Source organism: Protobothrops mucrosquamatus, unplaced genomic scaffold (genome assembly GCF_001527695.2).
Source record: "Protobothrops mucrosquamatus isolate PMUCROS unplaced genomic scaffold, P.Mucros_1.0 scaffold1933, whole genome shotgun sequence".
Classification (NCBI taxonomy): domain Eukaryota; kingdom Metazoa; phylum Chordata; class Lepidosauria; order Squamata; family Viperidae; genus Protobothrops; species Protobothrops mucrosquamatus.
The window spans coordinates 335,410-362,545 of NW_015388054.1; the positions used below are offsets into that span (position 1 = coordinate 335,410).

Below are 27,136 nucleotides of genomic sequence, written 5' to 3' on the forward strand. Positions count from 1 at the left end.
ATCAACTATCTTATGCAAATTCTTCAGAATTATTTTCAGTATCCAGGCAACTTAGAGAGCCACTGCAAAAATTAAAGCACAATGTGCCAAACTGGTAGTTTGTTTCACTTCCCTTGTTCTATACAGTCTATATGGCCAAAGAGGAAGAATACAAAAGTAAGATTCAAATAGGAAAGGATTTATGGATAAGAAGTCGGCAAAACTAGTCCTTTTGGACATCCAAGTGTCATCTGTCTGTTGCAATGCAGCCAGTGCTGACCAGGCTGGTATGTTTAAAAATAATGAGAAAAGATATGATCAAGAAAGTAAAATAGGAATAGGTAGGAATCAACATTCAAGCCCAAAGACCACCTGCGGTAAGCCCATGCCAGGAATATGGAATACAGCCTAGTTTTTGTAGTAAGGAAATAGAAGAGTAAAGAACCACCAAGGATTATTCCCCTCCCCTCCATCAAAGTAGCTTGGATGTAGCACATTTGCTACAAGGAAAATAAAGAATCAGCTGGCGCTTTCTAGGAACATTCCTAGAAATGGGAAACTTCTAGAAATAAAGCTGAGAATACATCTGCTGAGATCAATGGTAAAGTCTGACCGAAGACCGCAGTGAGATTAAAAAATGTATTTTGATATGGTTGGCATCTTCTTGAGCTAAGCATGCAAAGGCACTTCCTCCGCAGTTATTTATTTATTTTAAACAAAATTATCCAAAGAAGAAATGGAATGCTGTACTTGAAGCCACCATTTTCAGAGGACAAACCTAAATTTAAAACCTCATACTTTGCCACTTTAAAGAATGGGCAGGTACAAGAATAACTACTAGTTCGTTCACTTTTGAATAAGTTGAAGGTAAGCTTTTGTGATCCAGGTTACATTCATAAATATTGTTCTTGAAATCTACAAAAGAGCCACAAGTGGATATTTCCCATTTGGATTTATTTAGGACAACCAGTTCAGAGATGTCTAAGGAGGTGAGGTGGCAGGAACACCGAACTCTGACAGCTCCACAGAGTCCCCATGCCTACAATGTTCCCTAATTCACCACAATGAAGAAACACTTGTGAATTGCATACACTAGAGATAGAAAATCTCTGGAGGAATACACACTCTCAAATCTCAAGACATTTGCTAAAACAAGAGAGAACAATGGCTGAAATATGCCTACTGATTCCAGTCAACCCTAAATCCTTTCCTATTTGGAGATTATTGTGAGTCAAATCACACTCAAATGAGAAACTCCATCCCTACAGATTCTGGGTTCTGTATGTTTTTTTTTCTTTTTTTTTCCGAGCTCAGGGAATTTCTCCACAAAGAGCATAATGCCATTCTTTTCCTAATTACTTTATTTGGCTAAAGAAATTCAGAGTAAAGTTCTTTTTGAGAGTTGCTGAAAATTCTTGCCTGGTTCATTCATGGATTATTATTTTTTTAAAAAAAGATGCAACATTTAAGAACCAACAGTCTGTAGTGTCTTTTAAGATTTCTCATAGCTGCTACATGAAAGTGTGGTAGTTTTAGAACAACAAAAAGATACTTACACAAAAGCTGCCAGGGCTGTGAGCACAAAGCACATGGCCCGTTAAAAGTTAAATGCAAGGAAGTCCTACCAAAAGCAGTGGAATGTCACATTCCACTGAAGGAATTCCTTTTGATATCTCTGGATTGTTTCCATTAGCACTGTGCTTAATGTTCCCTTGTGACACTTCACACACTATTATTCTATACAGGGGGAAAGGAAGTGGTTCCAGGGCTAGCGGAGAGACAGAATGCCCGTGAGTTCTAGAGCTTGAAGGAGATGAGAAGACACCACAAGGAGAAACCATATCGAATCCCATATTGGTCACAGAGCTCTAGAGATAACCTTGGTTCAGACATTCACTCTGGATTATTTCTTAAGCTATTGTGAAGATCACTCTGAGCACTTTATACATCGGCACAATAACTTTAATAAATAAAAATATAGCATTCCGACTTTACATGAAGAAATAACCATGGAAAGACTGCAGCAATGCTCTTATTTAATAGAGACCCCAAGTCATCCTGTAGAGCCACCATTTTCTACTTTCTGACAAGCAAAGTTCTTCACAAATGTGAGGGTTGCCATTAAGGAAAAGTATATTGGTAGAAGGAAAAATGGCCAGTGAACGCGGGAAAAATAACGGCAAGATCTGAAGAAGTCTGGCTGGATATTGTCCCTATTATGCATTCATCCAGAATAGTTTGTGGATTGAAAAGAATGGAGAGAGACAACTGAGTAACAAACACAACCCAACGTCCTTATAATGCCAACGCTGCTTCTCTCGACCCCTGAAAATCTAAGGATTGTCCAATGTTACACATTTTTAGAAATGTAGCTACCACTAGCTGCAATTTAGAAAAGTCTTATATGTTGTCCTCTCCTTGAGATGGGGACAGGGCAGCAATCGCAAGAAAAACTCCACACCAGTGTCACCAAAATGACTCAGTGGTATGTCCTCTCTACATTCCTAAATTGCAAATACGAATAGTCCCTAGTGCAGATCAGAGAACAGGATTCGTGGTCAGATGTACTGCCCACACAAAAGCAATTTGCCTAATGAAATCTCATTGTGCTGTTCTGCTCCGAAGAGCAAGCGGTTCATTTTTATCAAGTTATGAGTACTAAGCTACAATAAATAAACAAATACATTACCGAATAATTCAGGTTTGTTTGTTTTTTGTTTGCAGTCACATTTATATTTAAAAAGTCATCACCCTCAAATAGGAGCGATATTTTAATACCCTAAATATAAAGAACCCAAAGTAACATTTTTATTATCTTGCACAAGCCCGACAATAAAATAAGAAGTTGTAAGTTAGAGAGCCCAGCATAAATCAAGACATGGGCTTGTACTTTGTACTTTATTCATGTGGACGTGGATATATATATATATATCTGTGTGGATTATTTTAAAATCTGGGTATTTTCTATCAAAGGACCATTCTATTTTTTCTTTTTTATAAAAGTTTACTTTTTTTACACAAACTGTTTTTGTGCAATGGCCACAGCCAAGGGAGATTTACAGAAAAACACCAATGGGGGAAAAAAAATCAAAATATTAACCACAGTCTTCCCCCTTACCTCCACTGCTGAGAGAGAGAGAAAAAAAAGAACGCTTGCAGGGAATCCAATTAAAATAGAATGCATTTGAAATCAAGAGCGATTCAGTCCTAAAATAAATTTAAACAGGTACTGTTTCCATGACGGGAGATTTGATACACTCTTCGTGTAGTCTGCTCTTTTCTGAAAGGACGAGTGAATTCTCGGTGGGATGCTCCGGGAGGTGCGTGCCACCATTCAAAGTAGATACAAATCCATCTTGCGAAGGACTTTTCAAGTATGAAGGAAAATCCACTTGGGAATGCCTTGGCCGATGTTCCGCATATAAACTGCTACATGGAACGACGTTATCGCTTTCTGACGAAGAGCAGCAAACGATGACCGACGGGTTTGAAGAAGGATACAGGGAGCTGCCATAATTTTCCTCTGAGGGCCGCGTGTAGTCCACAAACTGTTCTGAAGTTGGGTTATAAGGCACCAGAGAAAGATTCCCGTTCTTAACAGTCTCTCTTTCCGAGTAAGTGTCCCGAATCTGGTTAGGAGTGCCAGGGCCATGATTCTCTATTTGGTAATACAAGGATGTGGAGCTTGGGTAGTAGGAAAGTGCCTTTGGCTGATTTTCATGCATGGCAGTGCTGTCTGAATAGCAAAGGACAGAAGGAAGGGCCTGACCTGCATCAGCATGAGCACCCAAGCCTTCCAGACATTCATCTAGTTTTTCTTCTTCTTCTTCCTCCTCCTCTTCTTCCTCCTCCTCCTCCTCCTCATCGTCGTCGTCCTCCTCCTCATCTTCATCTGTTTCACTGGGCGCTAAACTCTGTGTGCTGGAATCTGTAACTCCACTACAAAAGCTACTTGCGTCTTCCTCCTCCTCCTCTTCCTCCTCGTCCTCTTCCTCTTCTTCTTCCTCTCCAGGGCAATCCAAGTCACCTGCCGACTGCAAATGCATCACTGCAGCCCTGGGTTCAGCCTCTAATTCAAAGTTCTCTGGGACTGAAAATTCCAGGGGGTGGGAGGTGGGACCCATCGCACTGCTGTGAGCGTTTAGCTCAGCGTGGCAGCCGTTCAGCGCGGGGACTTGCTGCTCTCTGTTTTTCTCCAATTCAAGTTTCATTATAGTGTGCAAAAAGTGAGTCCGAACCCTGATGGGATTAAATTCAATTCTGCCAGCTGTATTGCTGCATCCTTCTTTAGTGCAACCACACGGAAAAGACATACGATCCACCTGACGGGGAGGGGGGGGGAGAGAAAGAATGATGGATTAGCTGTTTGATTGGGCGCTATCAACGCTAACGTGCTAGAAACTGTTCTAACCAAACAAAAAACTCCATCAAAAGAAAATAGCCCCGGAAGTCTCATTGAGGATTGATATAGGAAATAAATTAATTACCTGAAATAAAAACTGCTTTTACAACATTTCTTTCGGGCAGAAAGAAATCCAGATAAGAGATGTTGGAAAGGGAGACCTGTCTGGCTTTGCAAACTGCACTAAGCTCTGGTTTTTGGTTTTTTGGTTTAAATGGCGCTACATTTCACACTTCCATTAGAAATTATGATTTATAAATGAGAATGGCTTGCACGCCTCACACTAAGCCAAAAACACCCAAACCACATTATGGCTCCCTGCAGACGGTGAATCCAGTTACCGAAGACAAGGTGGCTGTGAAACAAATGACAGCTTGCTCTGCTTAAGGAATGACAAATGTGCCGTGGGACCTCCTGTCCCTTTGTTTTGCTCTAGCATCACTACCCACCCACCCTCCTCACTCTGCTGGTTTAATGGCTTCTAACGGTTATGCCAACATTTAGGATTAATCCAGGTGACTGCTAAATTGCAGAAGAAGGTTTTTTTTTCAGATATTCAGGCTGATGGGGCCATTTCAGTTAACTGTATAAAATATATATACATTCGTGGATGGGATGAGGTTACGCTCCAGAAGTTAGGGAAGTGGGAATCTCACTTGCTGCTCTCCACTTTTCTTACATTTGATTAGCAGGGATGAATTTGAATATTTCACTCCAAACAGATCTTGAAGCGGTATAAACAGCCTCATAGGAAATCTCGTTACGAGTGGTTGTCTTTTTTTTTTTTAGCATTAGTATAAAGGCAGGGAGGAACCTTTAATCTTTTTTTAAACCTGGAAACAGAATGGAACTCTTCTCCAGAAAGCTTCTATTCCATCAGCACTTCCTGGATTGCCCATGTGATCACAGCACTTTCCAGTCACGTTGATAATCCAGGACGCAGCACAGCTGAAAAGTATGACAGGAGAACCCTAGCCCTAATGCTAATAGAAAAGGGGCTCTAAACCTTTAAGTTAACCTTCTCCAACGTGCTGCCCTTAAGTTGGGATGGCACATTACTGTGCTTATGGGAATTCTGAGACTTTTAGACATAATATACCAGAAGATCACCCAGTTGAAGAAAACAGCTGTGCAGGGGTAGGCAACCTTGGCTCTTTTATGACTCGTGGACTTCGACTCCCAGAATTCCTGAGCCAGCATGGCTCAGTTTGGAAATCTCTCCCTTTCCCCTCAGCACGGCTGGCTCAGGAATTCTGGGAGTTGAAGTCCACGAGTCATAAAAGAGCCAAGGTTGCCTACCCCTGAAGGCTGATCCAAAACCAAAGCCTGGGCTACCTGTTTTTTTATGGCTATGCTATTTCTTCGTTATTGTACTTTGCCAAGTACTCCTAAAGAAATGCATTTTATAGCTGCCCACAGAATCCATATTTCTCCAGATTATGCCGAATTACTCTTTGGATCCCTCAATGGTGGACATGCTTGCTTGCAACTGTTGGGATCTGTGTTATAGCAACATGTGGAGGGGCAATTGTCTCACCTGTCTCCTTATACTTCAACGACAGATGAAACTTCCTGTAGCCGGGAAAGAAGGGCAGTGCCTCTCTTTAGAGCACTTAAATGAGTGTGAATGGGCAAGATATCTTTCCTTTTTTTGAAAATAAAACACTTGGAACCTCCCTTTGGTGTAGAATACCTCTCACCTGGCATTTTATGCCTGCAAGGCAGCAAGTGCAAGTTTCCGGGTCACAGAAGATCCGACAATCGCAACCACAGTCCTCTCTGGAAAGACGGATGGCTCGCAGCTCATGTTTTTCTTCCACATCAATCTTCTTGACTCCGGAGGCTCGTAGGAGTGCCCTTCGTTTCTTTGTCGGCAGAGGTTGCAGAAAGAAGTACTCGTCTACTTCAGTGTTGTCCAGATCTATATCATCATCAGAAATGTCATCCAGCGTTAAAGTGTTCGCTTCCTCGGATTCCACAGTGCCATTATTAGTCATCTATAGTAACATTAAAAGATGCGTCACAGCTCCACTGAGCAGAATGTTCAAAGGAAACAATTTAAGTAGTATAAGCTTTCCTGTGCATGAGTGTGAAATTGATTTATGAGGACCACACCGTCTTTAAATATCTCTGCTTGTTTTCATGGCTCTTATTATTAAGTGAACAACTGAAGTTGCTTTGAAGCATTTATAAGCTTATACCATAGACCAGAGGTAGGCAACCTTGGCTCTTTTATGATTCGTGGACTTCAACTCCCAGAATTCCTGAGCCAGCCATGCTGGCTCAGGAATTCTGGGAGTTCAAGTCCACGAGTCATAAAAGAGCCAAGGTTGCCTACCCTTGCCATAGAACAAGCTTTGGTAACCAAAAGAAATCCTCATTGTAACAGTTCTGTTTAGCACAGTGGTTCTCAACCTGTGGGTCGGGACCCCATTTGGGGTCAATCGACCATTTCATGGGGGTCGCCAAGCAAGGCTGTCCGCCATTTTTTTTGTCTGTCATTTTTTTCCCCTTTTCCGGCGGGTGCCTTACCTCCCTTGGGCTGGGCCAGCTGGTGGTCGGCCTGCTCCGTCTCTGCCGCTTGCCAGCTACGCCTCGGCCGGCGCAGGGGGCGCTCCCGGGCAGGGAAAGTCCTCGACTTACGACCGGTTGGGTAGTCCTCGACTTACGCCGGTTTAGTCCTCGACTTATGACCGGTTTAGTCCTCGACTTACGACCGGTTTAGTCCTCGACTTACGACCGGTTGGGGTCGCGGCATTAAAAAGGTTGAGAACCACTGGTTTAGCAGATCCCAGATGCATTGAATAACATCTTTCTGTGAACTGTATGCTCCGGTGTTTGTGCAAAGTCCTATTTGCCATATTGCACATACATAAAATACATATGGGTAACATCCTATTCCTATGTTACATATGCGGAGAGTGTATAAAATACTGTTTTAAAGTATGCATTTTCCTCCCAGTAGTCTTTTGAATCAAGGGTTTAGATAGACAATGTTTCTCAAACTTGGCAATTTCTAAGGTATGTGGTCTTCAACTCCTAGAATTCCCCAGTCCAATATGCTGGCTGGCGAATTCTGCGGATTGAAATCTACATATCTGAAAGTTGCCAAGTTTGAGAAACATTGGTTTAGGATAACACATAATCACCTTTTATTTTTATGGTTGCTCTTTCTACTACTGTGTCCCATCAACCTTATTCTGGGGAATGTCACTATGTTTTGAATGTGCATGTACAAATGGTTCAGGGCTTACACCAGGGGTAGTCAACCTTGTCTCTTTTATGACTCATGGACTTCAACTCCCAGAATTCCTGAGCCAGCACAGCTGGCTCAGGAATTCTGGGAGTTGAAGTCCACGAGTCATAAAAGAGCCAAGGTTGACTACCCCTGGCTTACACTGTGAAGCTCCACTGCCATCTTGCTGATTTTGACCATCCCTTGCAGGCGCCACTAGAATACCCTCCAGGACTGGGAAACGGTTCAGAAAGAGGCTCTGCAAAATCCCTTAGCATGGGCAAAGCACGCCTTTTTGCAGTTGTCCTTTTTGCAAAGCTTGCGTAGCTGCTTTGAAATATGTCCCTCTGCCCGGGAGTGGATGCCCAGTCATTTCTCTTTGCTGGTAGTCGAGGAGAAACTAGCTTTGTGCATCCCTTACTAAGGACAGTTTGGAAGCAGCTATGTCAGCGTTGTCAAGGAAACACTGCTCTAATACTTTAAAGAGAAACGTTTTCTTATACGTTTCGTTATATATTTACAAAGCATCTGTTTCAAATATTTTACACAGCCCCGGTTGCTATTTGCATAGGACATCCTTTAAAAAAAGGGGGGGGGGAATGTATCAAGAAGCTTGTATGCAGCAATCAACGATACATATCCAGGTAAACAATATCAGACCTATCACTGGCAGATGTGTTCAGTAGAGAGAATTACTTTCTAGAGAAGCAGAATAAGCTCCTGTATAAAGATGTGGGTTTCAGCGTTTTGTGAAACTGGATATCACACAGAGTAAGCACAGTTGGCTGTCGCAATCTTCCCAGCAGCCCATGACACGATTCAAAGAGAAAGGGGGTAAAAAAAAAAAAAATCTTCCCGAATATCAGTTCAAAATCTCTTTTGTGCAGAACAATCCACACCTAGCAGCTGGCTTAACTATATTTGCATCCTGATCAAAGCTGGAACTTTGATGGGGTGGAACAAATTGTCACCGTATCTGCATAGCAGGAAGGAAACGATCATCTTAAAGAGCCCAGGTGGAGCCTATTAAAACCTGATGAGTTAATATGAGAGACAGGGTCAATGCCAGCTTGTTGGAAGCAACTGAACTGCAGCCATCTTAGAAGTGAAGATGCAACCTTGCCAAGAATATTAACTGCCAATCCCACCGTTAATGTTTTGGCTCTGTATGTGTGTGTGTGTGTGTGTGTGTGTGTGTGTGTGTGTGTGTGTGTGTAGGGGGGAAAGGATCCCTTTTCTTTTTTCTTTTTACCTTGAGTTTTAAGGAGTTCAGCTTTTCTTCCCTGAGATGCTCTCTCAACATCTCTCGATGAAGCCGTTCTTGCTCCATTGCAAACTCCCCAAGAGTGTATTGGCGTACACTGTTGTGACGAGTGGACATGCCCAAAGTGCTGCCTCCTTGGCTGGGGACACTTGTGAAACCTTGCCTCCTGGTAAAGTAGTATACCGTAACACAATTAAAATGAACATTTTTTGTCCTCTTCCTTTTCTCACTCTTCAGAATTGAGGATGCTGGAACGGAAACAAATGACAAGTTTGAATCAAGCCAGGCTTATCCATGTCGCAAAAACCCTTAAGGCTGCAATCCACTAGGCCAGTGATGGCGAACCTTTTAGAGACCGAGTGCCCAGACTGCAACCCGAAACCCACTTATGTATCGTCAGGTGCCGGGTGGGCGTGGCCCATTGGGTGGGCGTGGCTGCAGTGGTAACGGCAGACTGGGTGGGACTAAAAAGTTCAATCAATCAATTCCAACTTCGCGAGATCTTTTTTTTTCCCACGAGAAGTTGAAATTGATTGATTGATTGATCGAACCTTTTTTTTTTTGCACACGGCGGTGGAGGTCTAAAGTGAAAAGGTTTTATAAAACCCAGCTGAAGGCCTAGGACTGGGGCGACGGCGTGCGTGCCCACAGAGAAGGCTCTGTGTGCCACCTGTGGCACGCTTACCATAGGTTCGCCACCAAGGCACTAGGCTAAAATGGATGGGGTGGGAAGAGGGTGCAACAGAAGAGGGCAGTGATACTGCAACACAAAACCCTGCCCCTTTTGTACTTGTGGCGCAAAGATGCATGTTAAGTACCTAAGAGGTGGAACTTGTGTCGTAACAGCACAACCCAGAATCTCTGGCTTGCTCCAGAAGCCTCTGGAAGCACGTCTAAATGTTTCAGGGAAAATGCCAGACAGAGAAGCTCTTTGCTTGGCTACCTTCTTTAATCACTTGTCCAGAGCTGCAGCTATCTTACTGTGCCTCCTAAAAGCAGCATACAAGCTTAATTCAGCATGCCGTGTTCATTTTTAATGAGTCAAAATATGTCAGCCTTCCTAGGTAGACCAGACAGGAAACATAACCAGATGATCTTATTTCTACCTGATTGTAAAACTACGTAAGCAGAATCCGGCAAGCCTGAAAGTACAAATCTGCCACCGTCCCCTTTTACAGCTGAAGAAACAAGGGAGGGTCCCTTCTGAGCCTCTTGCTCTGCCTGCAGTCCAGCTGGGGGACATGCTCTGTGTTATCTGATCGTCCCTTAAGAGTTTCTTGGTCCATTCTCCAAGATCTTTCCCACCTACCATTACTGATAGTGTCCGTCAATTAGCGAGTTAGGTTAGTGGATTAAAACAGTGGTGACGTAGTTGCTGTATTCTTACGTCAGACTGAAACAAGTGAATCAAGTGAAATGGAGACATGTCAGGAGGGAGGGGTGAGGGGTGAGGTGCAGTTTTCCTCTTGGTCCACAGCTCCTTTTGTCCCCCCTCGCCTCAGAAAAAAATGGCAGACAGTTTTGCAGTCCAGCTGAGGGAAGAGGAGTGATTTCCAAAGTCTCTGCCCCCTTCCCACAAGCCTTGTCAAAGGGGAAGCTTGCAAGAAGTTGGAACTCGTTCCTGCTCTCCTTGATTCTTTCGTCTGCCCGGGGTCATTCTGCTTCTCCATTTAGGTAAGCAAGTATCTCTAAAAGAACGACCAAATGCGTCACAGTTGCCTCAGTTCTTAATACAATTTTCACATGCTCAATGTTTCATACAAAGTTACTCTAATAGAGGTATGGATAAACAACTTTTTTTTTTTTGTTTACCATCAAATCCAGCTCTTTTATGCTTATTTGTGAAATAAGAATAATGTTGTTGATTTGGCAACGTTTTCAAGATAGGGCTGCATAAATCATTAATATCCTCCTCCTCATCCAAAAATCTCAGAACTTCTTTAATCCTGTAAATTTTTGTCGATTTAATCTCTGGATCTTTCGAGATCTTATATGAGAATGACTAAATCATCTTGTTAGATTTTCTACTGCACCACAGTTTGGCATTCTCATTAGACTGCAAAGAGAAGATTCAGCGCAATTGTTATATCAAAAATAAATGAATCAGTTAGGGTTACAATATTTCCAAACTTCTCTTACAAATGGGTGTTCCTTCCTTTCTTTAAGAAATTAAAAAGCAGTCTAAGTAACATGCATAAATTTTGAAACAGTGCCCCCTACTTTTTAAAAATCTCCATTTAAAGTTTGTCTGTTTATACCACTGCCCAGCTATGCCTCTTATAGAAATCTACATAGAAACATAAGCAGCATTTAGCCTATAATGAAAAATATGAACTGCCAGTTGCAAAAGCTGCTCGACTCTTCTGCCTGATGCAGGGTGGGGGGTGGGGGTGGCAAAACAACATTGGGGGTGTAAGATGATAAATCGTATTTATGTAATTCAGGCATGACAGTTGCACAGGTATGATGGGAGAAATGTAATAGTGAAGAGGGAGGAACTAAAAGGATCGTAAAACATGCTAACAGCCTTTATAGTATGAAGCTATATATTTTAACAACCATAGCCAGAAGCACGAAGCTAGTTAAAACAGCTTCAGGAAATTAAGTCCTTTAGCTTTGCAGTGTGTTTTTCCATCAATCAGGAATGCTAGAGGACTTTTAAACTTAGGTTTCAGATGCTTATTAGATCTTTATTGTCAATGGAGAAACAGTTTCATAACCAGAATGAAATCAATTCTATTTTTTAAAAAATGAGAGAGAACAATGCATCAAAATTACTTTTCATATTGTGCTCTAGGTGAAGGTTTCATTCTCCAAGAAGCATTTATAATTTCTACTACCCAGCTGACTAATCTATTTCTTAGATCCAGTGGTGTACCTCTTAGGCACCAAGCTTGAAATCAAGAGACTGCGTTCTAGTCCTACCTTAAGCATAAAACACAGCTGGATGATCATCGCCCAGTTATTCTTTCTCAAGCTTAGGAAGGAGGCAGTGGCAAACCACTTCTAAAAACTATGCCAAGGAAACTACAGGGACTAGTCCAAGCAACACCATGGATCAAGATTGAGACAAAATCATGCACACAAATCTGTAACGTTTTTTTTTACAAATCAGAAAAAATAACAAATTCGTTTTTCTTCTTAATAATAATAATAGTAGTAAAGTTGGAAGGGACCTTGGAGGTCATTTAGTCCAACCCCCTGCTCAGGCAGGAAACCCTATACCATTTCGGACAAATGGCTGTCCAGTCTCTTCTTAAAAACTTCCAGTGTTGGCGCATTCACCGCTTCTGGAGGCAGGTTGTTCCACTGGTTAATTGTTCTAACTGTCAGGAAGTTTCTCCTTAGTTCTAGGTTGCTTCTCTCCTTGATCAGTTTCCATCCGTTGCTTCTTGTCTGCCTTTAGGGGCTTTGGAAAATAGCTTGACTCCCTCTTCTTTGTGGCAGCCCCTGAGATATTGGAACACTGCTATCATGTCCCCCCTCGTCCTTCTCTTCATTAAACTAGACATACCCAGTTCCAGCAGCCATTCCTTATATGCTTTAGCCTCCAGACCTCTAATACTCTTTCTAGAGTCTCAACATCTTTTTTACATCACTGTGACCAAATTCTTCAATCCATTTGACCACAGATTCATGCTAATCGGGTTGAAATTAAGCTATCAAAACTAAGCAAACTTTTTTCCGTGAATCTACTCTTAGTTTAGACTCCACGATGAAGTAGTTTCAAGTGATTTGATCAGTAAAATCGATCAAAGAAAGATGCTGACAGTATAAGGAAGAGTACTACTTCTCTAGAAAATTAATATCAAAAAGGAGAGGTTGCCCTATTACTTTTAGACTTTCAATGCACCTAAGGCTCTGAAATTTTCTAAAGAAACCCAAAACACTTTCCCGAGACATCATCCTAATGTAATATAATCTTTTCCTGCTACAGGAAAAGCAGTGAAGAAAAAGGAGCTCTCATATTACTTTTTAATCTAATTGAAGCTAAAGCTCTGGTCTTTTGTGAACTAAAATACTTTCCTAAGCCATACAATTCTTACAATGCAATCTTTTCCTATTCCAGGAAATAGATTTTTGTTTTCAATATATGGGCTTCATTTATATCTCCAAATAGCACGTTCCATTAGCTTCATAAATAATTCAGTCCAATGTCACAGAAGTTCTATATTATTTTATAACTATTGTTGCAATGTTTCTGCTCTGAACTGTAACCTTGAGCATTGTGTGGCATTTTCACCCCAACTCAGCAAGGTCAGTCATGGGGAAAAGGTGGACTTCTGTGTATATACAATGTCAATCTGCATTGCTTTGAAATATGAGAGTATGAAAACACATTATTATTTTTTTTTGCAAGCCCTGACTTTTATAATATAAAGGCTTTGTATGTACTAAAACAGTGGCCCCTAGGGACCGCTGTTTTGGGCACCAGGGACCGGTTCCGTGGAGAGAGGTTTTTCCGTGGACAGGAGGGGATGTGGTTTCGCAGGCTGCCTGCATCCCGCGGATGGTGCTTTGCTTGTTTGCGTGGGCCGGTTTCTGTCACGCCACAGACCGGTGCTGGTCCACAGACCAGGAGTTGGGGACCCCTGTACTAAAACACATTCAAAATTCTTGCAAATTACAAAATCTGGTGGAAGGGCAGGATTCACACATTCATGTAGTGACATATAGCACACGTTGGACCACAATAATGTCCCAATTTCAGGTAGCCAGATGCAAAAGAGAATGGAATTCCTGCAGCATTAACATTTGTGCCTCAGCAAGAAATGTAACAGGTATTCCCTGTCATGGAAGCAACATCAGCTGTAACCTCTTTCACACAGCTATCAAAATCCCAGAAGTTCTGTCCTGTTTTGCAAACGCTCTTTGCAAACTTGGTCATAAAAGCACAATATTGAAAAGAAGCACTCTCTGTCTTGGCAAAGTTGGACAATGGAACCCAAATCCATCACTGAGCATACTTGCCAAAATATACACACACACCCAAAGGAGTGCCAGCTTTCAATTTCCCTGAAACACTTCATTAAGCTAAGGAGCCAGAGATTGCATGTAGGAGTCAGTCTGAAAATGGAGACTGCAAATGGAGGTCAATTAATATTTATGGTAAAAAATATTGGGAGAAAATAGAGATGAAGATCTTCATGAAATTTCCTTCCCAAGTCATTGCATACTTTATATTTGTCACAGATGAGCCAACAACCTAGCTTTGCATCAAGAAAAAAATCTAGACCTCCCCTTTTTTGGGGGGGCAGGCTAGGGAAAAGTGCTCTTTGCAAGTGTGAAACTACACTTCTGTCTCATCCATTGAAAATAAGATGCCTCTGCATATGACGATGATCTCTGCCCACCGGCTTTCAATGTTTTTAAACAGAAAGAAAAAAAAACTTTAAGAATGCCCCCAAATTACAAATTTTGCAAGATGTGTGAGTATTTTTTTGAGATTGCACCAAATGTATAAACATGATGAAAGATTTATCCTTTCTTACAGATTCAGTTTTAGCACTTTTTTATTTATTTATGAGGGAATGGCTACGAGTGAGTGCAAAATAGAGTTTGCCCCCTCAAAAAATATTGCCGATCCATGTTCTCAGTCAGAGATTGGCTGGATATGTTTTATGCGTGATATGTTAATTTTGAACTCATCGAGATCTCCCAGTGGTCTCCCGTCAATACTTCTTCGTGGGTTCATACACGATTAGTTTCAGCACCTGGCATTTTTAGCAGGTCCACTGCATCCAACTGTGTTATTTATTTAGTCGTCAAATTTATATGGTGGTGCAGAGGTTAGAGTGCAGCACTGCAGGCTATGCCTGCTGACTCCCGGCTGCCCACAGTTTGGCAGTTCGAGTCTTACCGGCTCAAGGTTGACTCAGCCTTCCATCCTTCCGAGGTCGGTAAAATGAGGACCCAGATTGCTGGGGGGGGGGCAATATGCTGACTCTGTAAACTGCTTAGAGAGGGCTGTACCCGTTATATGATAGCCAATTTCATGATTCCCAAGTTTGAAAAATGCCACAAAATAAATGAATCTCATGCAGGCAGTCCTTGATTTACAACCTCGATTGAGGCCAAAACTTCTGTTGCTAAGTGAGACATTTGTTAAGTGAATTTTGCCCCATTTTACGACCTTTCTTGCCAGAGTTGTTAAGCAAATCACTGCAGCTGTTAAATTAGTGACATGGTTGTTAAGTAAATCTGGCTTCCCCACTGACTTTGCTTGTCAGAGGGTTGCAAAAGGGGATCACATGACCACCGGTCACTGCAACCGTCGTAAGTATGAATCAGCTGCCAAGCTCCTGAATTTTGATCGTGACCATGGGGGGATACTGCAATGGTCATAAGTGTGAAAAATGGTCATAAATCACTTTTTTCAGTGTCATTGTAACTTTGAACTGTTGTAAGCCAAGGCTTACCTATATAATACAGCCAGCCACCAGGCTTCCCATTAACAGGGGATCCCTAGGCTTACTGGGGGGAAAAACCCAATTTAAGGGCTTTTCAGAAGATCACAAGGGGTAGTTCTTGTGTTGTATTTGACATTTCAGGAATCAGCCAGACTTTCAACAACTCTTAGGTAAAGAAGTTCTTATACACCATTAGCAGGTAAATTCTATCAAGATTTCCAAAAATAGCCCAAGGAATTCCAGGGTTAGGAGAAGATGCTGGAAAGTGGGTGGGGAGGAGGGTGCAATAAATGTGGTGTGTGTGTGTGTGTGTGTGTGTGTTTATTAAAAATAAACCTGTGGTAGGAAGGGAAAGCCTGGATTGCCTCATTTGCGCAAATCTTAGTGTGAATGACTGTCAATCCTTTTGAGCTTTTTCAAGCACCTTTTTTTAACTGTAAAAAGAAGTTACTCAGTTACTACACATAAATAAATTGAGGTTTGTCTGGCTGAGATCCAAAATGTGAACACTTCCCTCCACAATTCCAGCTATTTTACTTTATGTCAAAAGCACATTATAACAAATGTAAACCGTATGGCTCCCCGACACAGTAGGGCCGGTTTTCAACCTGAGGGCGATGTAGCTCATTTATTTGCCCTCACAAAAACAATTTAAGAAGAAACATAATCTTGAGGCTAAGAAGACTGAAAACATAGAATACAGGTACTCCTCGACCTACAACCACAACTGAGCCGAAAATTTCTGTTGCTAAGTGAGACAATTGTTAGGTGAGTTTTGCCCCATTTTACGATCTTTCTTGCCACAGCTGTTAATCGCTGCAGTTGTTAAGTTAGTAATATGGTTGTTAAATGAATCCGGCTTTCCCATTGCCTTGGCTTGTCAGAAAGTCGCAAAAGGGGATCACATGATCCTGGGACACTGCAACTCTCATAAACATGAGCCATGTTATAGACTTCAACTCCCAGAATTCCTCAGACAGGCACACTGGCTGAGGAATTCTGGGAGTTGAAGTCCACAAGTTTGAAGACCCCTGGTCTAAGTGCTATTGGTCTTCAATGACCGTTCAAAGCAAAGTGACCATAGGGATGCTGCCCTGGTCGTAAGTGTGAAAAATTGTCATTTTGTTTCAGTGCCATTGTAACTTGGGATAGTCACTGAACGAATGGTTGTTAAGTCGAGTACTAACTGTAATACATTGTAATGTGAAGAGAAAAACCAAGAAAATTGTGTTTAGATGGCTCAATGAAATTCTGAAAATGAGGGAAGTGGCAAATCTAAAGAAAAATAACCAACCATAAAGCAAATTATGAATGTGGTAGAAGAAAGAATGTTTGCAAGAACAGAGAGATATGAAGATCTGAAGTGTGAAAAACAGTCATAAATCATTTTTTTCTGAGCTGCTCTAACTTCAAACAGTCACTAAATGAACAGTTGCAAGCTGAAGACTACCCGTATTTTGTAATTTATATTTATTTAAAATAATTTAGGTTGTTTTACAAAGTGCAAACTCATACGAAGGTAATTCACAAATAAAATAATAAAAACAAAGCATAAAAATAATAATAAAATTAATATCTAGGGAGATTCTCAGTCATCCAGATCATGGCTGCTTTTTCTGGAGGCGACTGGACTTTCTTTGTTTTTCCTTGAAGATATTTCACTTCTCGTCCATGGAGAAACATCTTCAAAAAAAAAAAACCAAGGAAGTCCACCTTTGGGACAATAAAATTAATAAAAGACAAGAACAAGAACAAAACTGTGCAAAATGGACATTTCACTCAGTTCAAGTCGGAAAAAGTTGCCATCTCATAAAATACAATTCAAACCATGGTCATTGGGAAAAAGAGAGATTTTGAGAGCTTTCCCCACAGATTCGTATTTTCCCCAACAATCCTGGGAGGTGAATTGGGCTGGGATGACTTTCGACCAGTCTCTCTCAACCCAACCAACCTCATAAGATTGTTGTTGTGGGGAAAATAGGAAAAGGAAGAAATATTAAGTGTGTTTATTGCCTTGAGTTACTTATAAAGTGATAAAAGTGGGATAAAAATCTAATAACAAATAAACGAATAAACAAACTTGGTAACTTCCATGAAGAAAGTGTTCTCAGGCTACTTAAGAGAATTTCCCCTTTATTCCACTCATTAATTTGCTTGCCCTACAAGGCAAGCAAGGAGGAAATAGATCCATGAAAGATCTTAAGGGCCAGACTGGTTGAATCTTGTCTTTCCTGTAACTTAACTCAAAGATGCATAAGAGTTTAAAGAGTAAAACTAGTGTTTTAAAGTTGGTTGCAAATGATCCGGCAAACAGAACAGCTGGCACAATAAAAGTGTCACAACCAGTTTAATGAGATGGAACTTTCAAGTGGGAATCTCACTTTTTCAAAAGGGCCTTTGTGATAACAATCCCAGGAACATTTACCTGGATAAAAGATTTCTATCATCTTATCAAATTCAGACCTGGATTTCAATCTTATTCCAAATATGGTTTTGCTCTTTTTCTGTGAGAGATGCCTTAATACAATTAGACAACTATGATTGATGGGAAGTCTGTAAGAGCTCAGGAAGGGGAACCGGCCCCCTCAAGACCACTAATTCAAAATCACAAGGAGATGAATGTGTGTTTTTATACTTGCATAACAAGGGCAATATTACTGAACTGTGTGTGTGGACAGCAGACCTTTTATGCTGATATCTGCAAACTCAAATCTGAATGGATTTTAAATTCTCTTGACTGCAGCATTATCTTTTTGCAAAGATATGTTCCTGTGTTCCATGAATTGACTCAATTTCATGAAAGGGACTCCCAGGATCCTGGGATAATAGGTATGTGACACAGTTTAATCAAGCCTTCCTCAACTTGGTACACTCCAGAAGAGTTGAACCATAAAAGGCTTTCCATCATTATTTTGTGTGTGCCAGTTCTGGAACAGGAAGCTTTGCTTTCAGTCACACATGCTCTTATCACCCTTGGATAGACTACTATAACTCTACATGGGCCAGTCCTTGAAGATCTTTTCGATACATCATCTGGCTTAACTTTTAATTATTACAGAGTACTAGTTATAACTGCCTATATAACACCATTAATGCAGATGCTGCATTGGCTGTCAGTCAGCTTCCAGTGCAATTCAAGGTGCTGGTTATGCTTAAAGCCCTTATACAGGAAATATACACTCATGACTACAATTGGGATCAGAATTTCCATTACTAAGCAAAGCGGTTGTTAAATGAATGTTTATGACCTTTTTGCCACGGTTTTTAAGCAAATCCCTGCGGCTGTTAAGTAAATCTTGTGGCCATTAAGTGATTCCAGCTTCCTCCACTGACTTTACTAGTCAGAAGCCAGCTGGGAAGGTTTCAAATGGCAATGACCCCAGGATGTTGCAACTGCCATATAAATATGTGCAACTGAATTTTGATCACATGATCCCAGGGATGGTGTGATCGTCATAAGTGTGAGGACTGGTTGTAAGCCACTTTTTTCAATGCTGTTGTAATCTCAAATGGTCAGTAAACAAATGTTTTGTTAGTTGAAGACTACCTGCATGCCTTAGGACTTAGATATATCTCTAAGGTGCCTTTCTCCAAATTGAATATGCCCATCCAGAGACACCACTAGGGAATGTGCCCATCCACTAGACACCACAAGAGTCCCAAATCTGTATGAATGTCACATACAGGGAACTTGTGACTGAGTGTTCTCAATTATCACCTCCCCCCCCTCCCGCTTCAGCAAACACTTATATATTTGGAACATCCCATGTTGTATTTGCAAAATGTTGTAAAAACATGGTTCTCTGGAGAGGCATTTGGGAACAGAATCTATCTGTTATTGTTTATGTTATTAATTTTTCATACTTTAATCTATACAGCTTTGTAGTCTACAAGCCACTCAGAGTGTTCCAGGGTAAAAATGTGCTCAAATAAATAATAAATTCCCAGAATTCCCAGTCAACAGATTAGCAAAGAATTTTTGGAGTCATAATCCCAAAATATCTGCAGGAGAGCAGGACAAAACAGATTGGATTAAGAAAAAAAAAGGGTGCATATGACCAAAGTATTTGTTGCCACCCAGATCCTCCCAATTTTTGTAGCCCAGATATGGTAGCCTTAATTACTGTAAATATTTTTATCATCAGGTACAGTGGTACCTTGGTATTCAACTACTTGAAACTCATCAAATTTGGTACTAAACGCATTTTGATGCGAAAATTTTGTCCTTGTACTCATCGTTTGTTTGGTATTCAACACACAAGCTAGAAATTGTCAGTGTTGGCTGCTTTGTGACTTACTACATTATTCCTTATGGGAAACATTTATTTGGTACTCATCATTTTTGGTACTCATCATGCCTCCCAGAACTAATTAACAATGAATACTGAGGTACCACTGTAAATATATTCCTGATATTTACAGTGGTACCTCGGTACTCATAATTAATTCTAGTTGTTTCACAATTGTAGCCTTTATCTATGCTTCTGAGGATGCCCAAGCATTAACATTTTTTTTTCAGAAACTGTACTGGCATCGTAGAGGCTTATTCCCAAAAATAATCCTAGCTGGATTGATTTTAATTCTGTATAGACATTATTTCCTCCGTGGTGAGCTTTATAATCTGTGTCTCAATCAATTTCATATTCCCTTACCATAAATGTGTTCATATCATGTACTAGAGAGGGTCATTTCTTAAGATTAAGCGCATTTTGGACTCAGTTAACATGCAAGATTCATAAACAACACTGGATTTAAATAAGATTCATATTGTACAGGTCTTATGTAAATAAGCAATGCAAATCAAGGAGAAGCAGAGAAGGGGAGAAGGCTGTCCAACTCTGAATGGCATCTAATATCAGCGATTACAGGATTCTGCAGGTTTGTCTATCCAGACAAGGGATATAAGACCAATTTTTACAACAGTGACATTCTTGCTTAGTTGACAGATTCCAGCTGATGGGGCAGGGAAATCCATTCAAACAGGAAGGCATTTGTCCCTTATCTTATTATATATCTGCATGAAATTATTAGCTGCCATTCAGAATGCTGAACTACAGAGGCATCAGAATTCTGATGACAGCCAACTATTTTTCTCTGCGACAGCAAATGGGCAGCCTTAAAATCAAATAAATAAATAAATCCCGATGCCTGGAATCACTAAGAGGTTTGAGGCAAATGCAGGGAAATTTCATTCAGAGAAAGGACAATTTTTATTAGTTGGCAATTCAGTGTTTGGGGATATCTCAATATGATTTAGTTTCCTCTTGAACGAACATGATAGACTGCCATTACACCAAACTCTTATTTTAGATGCTCAAATGGTAAATATGGCAGCAAATGCACTTCATCCGTCTAGGCTGGTGAAGAAGCTACTTTTAGTCATAAATAATTTACAGTAGAAATTCATGCGCGTATAAAATCCAGAGTAAATCAGAGAGCAGTAGCTTGTAACTTGTAGCAATGGGTTACATTTTAATTAGTTCAATCTCAGGGTTACAGGATACCATGTTTCCTGAAAATAAGACCTAACCGGAAAATAAGTCCTAGCATGATTTTTCAGGATGCTTATAATATTAGCCCCACCCCAAAAATAAGCCCCAGTTAAGATGGATGCATTTAGCCAGATGGATGCATTTAGTACCGTATTTCCCCAAATATAAGCCCTAACCGGAAAATAAGACCTAATGCGTCTTTTGAAGCAAAAAGTAATATAAGATACGGTCTTATTTTCAGGGAAACACGGTATGTAGCTGGTGGTGTTATGATATCAAAGAATCAGCAGAGCCTTTTTTTGAGGGATCAGATTTGGAAGGAAAATTTAAAACTTAAAATCAGTGAAATTCAGAGGTTAACGTGGTCATTTTGCCTCCTAATTGCCCAAGTTCCTTCCTTCCTTCCTTCCTTCCTTCCTTCTGTAGCTCCACCCCCGTAGGGACCGCTTAAGTCCAGGCCCTCTCGACCTCCCCTCCAAGTGACCACCAGCCCAAAGAGGTCTCTCACGTTGGCGTTTCTGCCTAACAGGGCAGGTAACATTGTAGTATTCAGTCATGATTGGCAGTCATGCACATGGGGCAGTGATGGTCACTCTCTCTCTGTGGTGACTCACTTAGGATGATGGTGGTTGATCTCAGGCAATAAGAACTTACAGGGAAGATGATAAGTCAATCTCTAATGACAACAACTTGCCCAGAACGATGTTAATCAGCCTCTGGTGATGGCAACTTGCCTAGAACAATGGCGGTCAGTCTCTGGTGACAGCAACTTGTCCAAAGCAATGGTAGCCAGTCTCTGGTGGCAACAACTTGACCAGAACGATGGCGGTTAGTCTCTGGTGACAGCAACTTGCCTAAAACAATGGCAGCCAGTCTCTGGTGGCAACAACTTGCCCAGGATGATATTAATCTGTTTTTGATGACAACAACTTGCCTAGAACGATGGCAACCAATCTCTGGCACTGGCAGTCTCCCTTGTCCATTCTCTCACCCCTCTCTGACCTCACTCCATGTAATCCCTTTTTATCTCCCACAGCTGATCCTATAAAGAAAAAAACCCTTACCTCCCATTAAAAGATGTATGTCAAACTCTTCCTTAACTGTCCGTCTGCCTAACTTACTCCAATGAGGGAAAAACTCCCCAAACTAGCCTCTCTCCCTCTGGCTTGCCCACAGTGAAAGAGAAAGAAACAATAAAACTTCACCTTTCCCCCCCCCCACTCCCCCCCCCTCTCTCTGAGATATAAGCATGTAAGCCGCATCAAACATGTCATGCCATTTGGATGCACATATCACTGCCAGGCCCTCCTTGTCCCCTCTGAATCCCCACGCATGGATGCAGAGTTGTGTAAGAACCGTGGACAGACGAAAAGGGTTCATCACACATCTCTATGTAACTATACCTTGCTGTGAGAAAGATCTCTGGCCTCAAGTTTATACAGCATTATTTTCAAAGAGGAGAAACAGATAATCCTCGACTTACAATGGTTTCTTTAGCAGCCATTTGAAGTTACAAAAGCACTGAAAAAAATGACTTATATACCATTGCAGCACCCCTATGGTCACGTAATCAAATTTCAGATGCTTGGCAACTGACTCATATTCATGACGGTTGCAGTGTCCCGGGCTCATGTGATCACCTTTTTTAAACCTTCTGACAAGGAGAGTCAATGGGGAAGCCAGATTCACTTAACAGCCCTGTGACTAACTTAACAACCGTGGGGTTTCACTTAACAACCGTGACAAGAAAGGTTGTGAAAGGAGGCAAAATTCACTTAAGAATTTAGCGACAGACATGTTGGGCTCCCTTGTGGTCTTAAATCAAGGATTACCTGTATTTTCCCTAGCTTAAGCCTTCATGACAGCATGTTGGATGAGTAGAAACACAAAATCTAGAGAAGCAGTGCAATCTGTGATACATTTTACACATATGTTACTCTCAACTGGTAAAATGCATACGGTACTATATCACATACATACTGCAGTTAAGTACAGGTAGTCCTTGACGTAAAACAGTTCGTTTATTGACCGTTTCAAGTTACAACAGCACTGAAAAATGTGACTTATGACTGTTTTTCATAGTTATGTGCTTTGCAGCATCCCCATGATCACATGATTAAAATTCAAATGATTCATATTTATGACAGTGGCAGTGTCCTAGAGTCACGTGATCAATTTTTATGACAAGGAAAGTCAATGGGGAAGCCAAATTTACTTAACTACCAGGTTAGTAACTTAACAACTGCAGTAATTCACTTAACAACACTGACAAGAAAAGTCATAAAATGAGGTAAAACTCACTTAATAAATGTCCCACTTAACAACATACATTTTGGGCTCAATTGTGGTTGTAAGTCAAGGACTACCTGTGCTTGCATCCTGATACCTGACCCAAGTACATATGTCATAGCGTTAGTATGCTAACACCAACACGTACATTTCTTTATTCGCACCCAATTCTCCCTCGACTATAGTTAGTGGTCTGCTGTCTTCTTAAATTCTCATATTTTAATTCAGTATCAATGGAAGATATTCTCTCCTGGTTTGGGTTTATTTTTTTTCTCCCAGAGTTGGAAGTTTGGACAGCCAAGGAAGCTTCAGAGTCACAAAATAGCAAGATTCCAATGGCACAATGTCCACCATCTCCAACAATAATGTTGAAAATATCACCAAGAGAAATTAGAAGAAATTCTCAATTGTCTGGAGAACAAAGATAGAAAAAAAAGGTTCCTTTTATCAGAGAAGAAAACTGAGAAATTGTAAAGCGGATTTTGAGACAACATTAATTTGGACAAAGCATTTCGTTTATTCCATGTGAATCACAACACTCACAGTCCAACACTTACTAGAGGGGATCAGACTGGAAAACTGTGCTGTGTCACAATGTCCATCAATAGCTATTTTTGCTGTTCGCAAATCCATGTGATATTAACAAAGATTTAGAAAAGCAGCCACAGTTAGCTACACATAATAGCACGCAGAAATGTCTGTATTTGGCTTTCTTCCTTTCTGACTGATCTTTTAGAGCTGAAATTATACGTTCACATAACTGTCACACTCAGTGGGGTTTACTTATGAAGGACTTTACTTCTGAAGGGCATCAGCGACCTTATTTATTTACTTGTTAGATAGACAAAAACAATAATAATAAAGAAAAAACATCTATAATGAGATGTAAACTATAACTGAGGATATGCATGGACTAGAAGGAACTTTACTGGTTAACCTCTGAAAATGAGGCAGAGTCTGGAATAGAGAGATGACTTCCACTTGGAAAATGTCTCTTTTTTCTGGTTAATGAACAGCTAGACTTGATTAGTTAAGAACTAACTTAGTAACTTTACCACAGTGGTCTCTTAATGAGATGCTTGTGGCATGAGGAAGGGGGAAGAACATTATATAAGGTTTGTTTTTAAAATAGGTCTGAGTGCATGTGTTGTGTGAGAAAGAAAGGCAGAGAAATACCGATTTATGTATGAGTCAAAACAATTAGATTCAATGCATGTAACTGTAAAATGTAAAACAAGACTTTTCAGCCAATTAAATTAATCACTTTAAAGCTGGCCTTCATGCTACTGGAATACAACATTTTACAGCCATAATTTATCACCATGGTAATGAGAGAACTATTCCTGACCCAAGGAAGAAAGTTGGCAAGATAACAAGCAACTGTCAATGTACACCAGGGATGGCACCATTTATAATATACCGTAATTTCAATACAAATCTCAATGGAACCTTATGTGGCAACTTACAAATAGTGCTATCTATTGTAATTGCCAAGTTAAGGATTCATCTGCGGCTCAACTCAACTCAGCTCAACAACTCAACTCAGCTGCAGCCTCAATTCAACTGACATCATAATCTATAGCTGAACATAGCTAAATATGTTTATAAATTCTGTTCCTCCTTGCATTGTGTTCTTCCTTATTTCCTAGTGGTTTTTGCAAATACTTTTCACTGTACAGCTTCTTACCAAAAATATCCCACTTATCCCTACCTTTACGTGGAAGGTTATTCTCTTGCCATTCCTTTCTATCCCAATAAAAAGAACAGAGGAAACAATCATATAACAAATCAGATCACGGGTTCCTCTTCTTCAGTACTGCTTAGGCAAGGGGTAGTCACACTGTATCTCAAACCTAAGCACCTTACTCAACGTATTAGATGGCCGAGGACAATGGAATGTAAATTGTAACACTATTTGGAAGGCCAGAAAGACTCTACCCTACTGGTAGTGTCTCTCTAGGATTTCAGACAGGGCTCTATTCCTGCCTTGCCAGGAAGTAAGAGGAAATTCCACTCAAAACAGCTGCTCTACCATTGTCTCCCTCTCATCCTTTTCTCATTTATATTCACACACTGGAATATTTTGTCTTTTTTTTTTCTTTCCAGAAAGCCACCAGAACTGATATTTGGTCTTCAATACTTTCATACTTAAGTGTATCCGGTTCAATCAATCTTTAATTATTTGATTAGTCTCATAAGCAGAAACCATAAACATGATTTACAGAGGTGAGATCACATGAATAGGATTCAGATGATTGGACTAAGTTGGCTTTCTTAGATTTTACAGAGCCGAGTTCATTTGTACAAACTTTGTGCTTAGCATTTGATTACTTACAATTTATAATGCAAAGGCTATAGAAGGACAGACCTTTCGCCCTCGCTCTTCCCATTAAATTGTTATACAATAATATAGGTTTGGCTTATTAAAGTTATTATTTAAATTATAAACACTGATAAAAATAGTGAATAAGCAAATTAAACATTTTACCATAACTAATATACTGGTAGATAAATTATTGCTAGGTTGCTGCATCTGGGTCCAAGGTCTTCTACTAACCCTATTTAGTTATTTAAAATTCCATGAATTCTGCCCCTGTTTTTCTATACAGAATATTCATAACAGCTAGTAAGACAGAACAATCTAAAATACAAATGACTTAAACTAATAATGTCCATGAACATTAAAGCGTACATAACACTTTAAGAAGAGTATCCCACAATATTCTTTGCAGATCATGCTTTCTGTGAATCAGACAACCGAATGACAAATGAAACAGCTGAACAATCAACTGAAAGCAAGCTTTGACACAATTTGACAAAAACCACCCTTAGAGGGTGTTTTATATTCTAGACCTCGTTTCACCAGTTTTAACGTTGGTGGGCATCAATGTGCCTGCCATCATCTTCCTTAGTGTCTGCCAGAATCCTTGACCAAGTTATTTTCTAATAAATTGGAAGTAAACATGTTGCAAATGAAAGCAACAGGCTCAATACCTAAACTGTATATCCAACAATGTCTTTTGGCGCTACACAGATCCTATAAGCATTTTTCGTAACTAAAAATGGTTGGAGGCATGGAGGCTTGTATCTTATTTGAAGGTGCACCCAGTTGTCCAGAAAAAAAGGCAAAGTCAGCTGAAGTCTTGGAAACATGCTAGGATGTTAGATGAATTGTGTGGAACACTCTTATCAGTTTGCCTTCTGGGAATGGGTGTTTTGAGATTGACTATGTCCACCATGGCGAACATTTAAAGAGCACCCATTACATCATTTCAAAATTCCAAATATTGTGTTTCCCCCAAAATAAGACTAGGTGTTATATTAATTTTTGCTCCAAAAGACACATTAGGGCTGATTTTCCGGTTAGATTTTATTTTTGAGGAAATACGGGACTAAATGCGTCCGTCTGGCTGACGATCTTAACTGGGGCTTGTTTTTGGGATGGGGCTTATATTACAGGGGTCCTGAAAAATCACGCTAGGGCTTATATTCCGTTGGGTCTTATTTTCGGGGAAACACAGTACATGCATCAGTCTAAATATTATGAAAGAACCCTATTGCTCAGGTCTGCCTGTCACAAATTTGATGGATATTAGAGATCATACTTCCTTGATGATCTGATGAATTCACTTCTTCACATGTACGGCTCTGACCCTTGCAATCTAAAAATTCCAATCTAAAACCCAGTTCATACATTTGGTTCCAAACCAGCTGCTCCATATGATGGGAAGCATACAGAGGACACCTCCCAACTGCTCCAGTGGTGAGATGCCAGCTCTGGTACTCACACTCTATTTCCACTGAGTAGAAAATTTGGTGAGTACAGAGGAAATCGTAGGCACGGACTTTCATTGTCTATAATGAAGAAAGGCTCCTTGCAACGTAACTGTAGTACTTACGGGTAAAATGATTTGAAGTGGAAGGGTTGACACTATCCCCACTCTCAGCACTTTCACTGCTAGAGATGTCATCATCTGATTCCCGCACAGACGAACAGGGTGAGGAGCCGTCAACTTCTTCAAACTTCCTCTTTAAAATTCCACTCATAGCTGCACTACTGTCACA

At 40.5% G+C, this 27,136-nt stretch overlaps 1 protein-coding gene across 1 annotated transcript; it reads right to left on the bottom strand.

Annotated features, from left to right (window-relative positions):
• Positions 1-3,197: 3,197 nt before the first annotated feature.
• On the bottom strand, positions 3,198-27,136 carry CSRNP3 (cysteine and serine rich nuclear protein 3). Its single transcript, XM_015823638.1, has 4 exons — positions 26,971-27,136; positions 8,869-9,128; positions 6,082-6,378; positions 3,198-4,301 (listed from the first exon to the last, which is right to left on the bottom strand). Exons 1-4 carry the CDS (start codon positions 27,116-27,118, stop codon positions 3,198-3,200), a joined length of 1,809 nt encoding a protein of 602 aa, XP_015679124.1. The 5' UTR covers positions 27,119-27,136.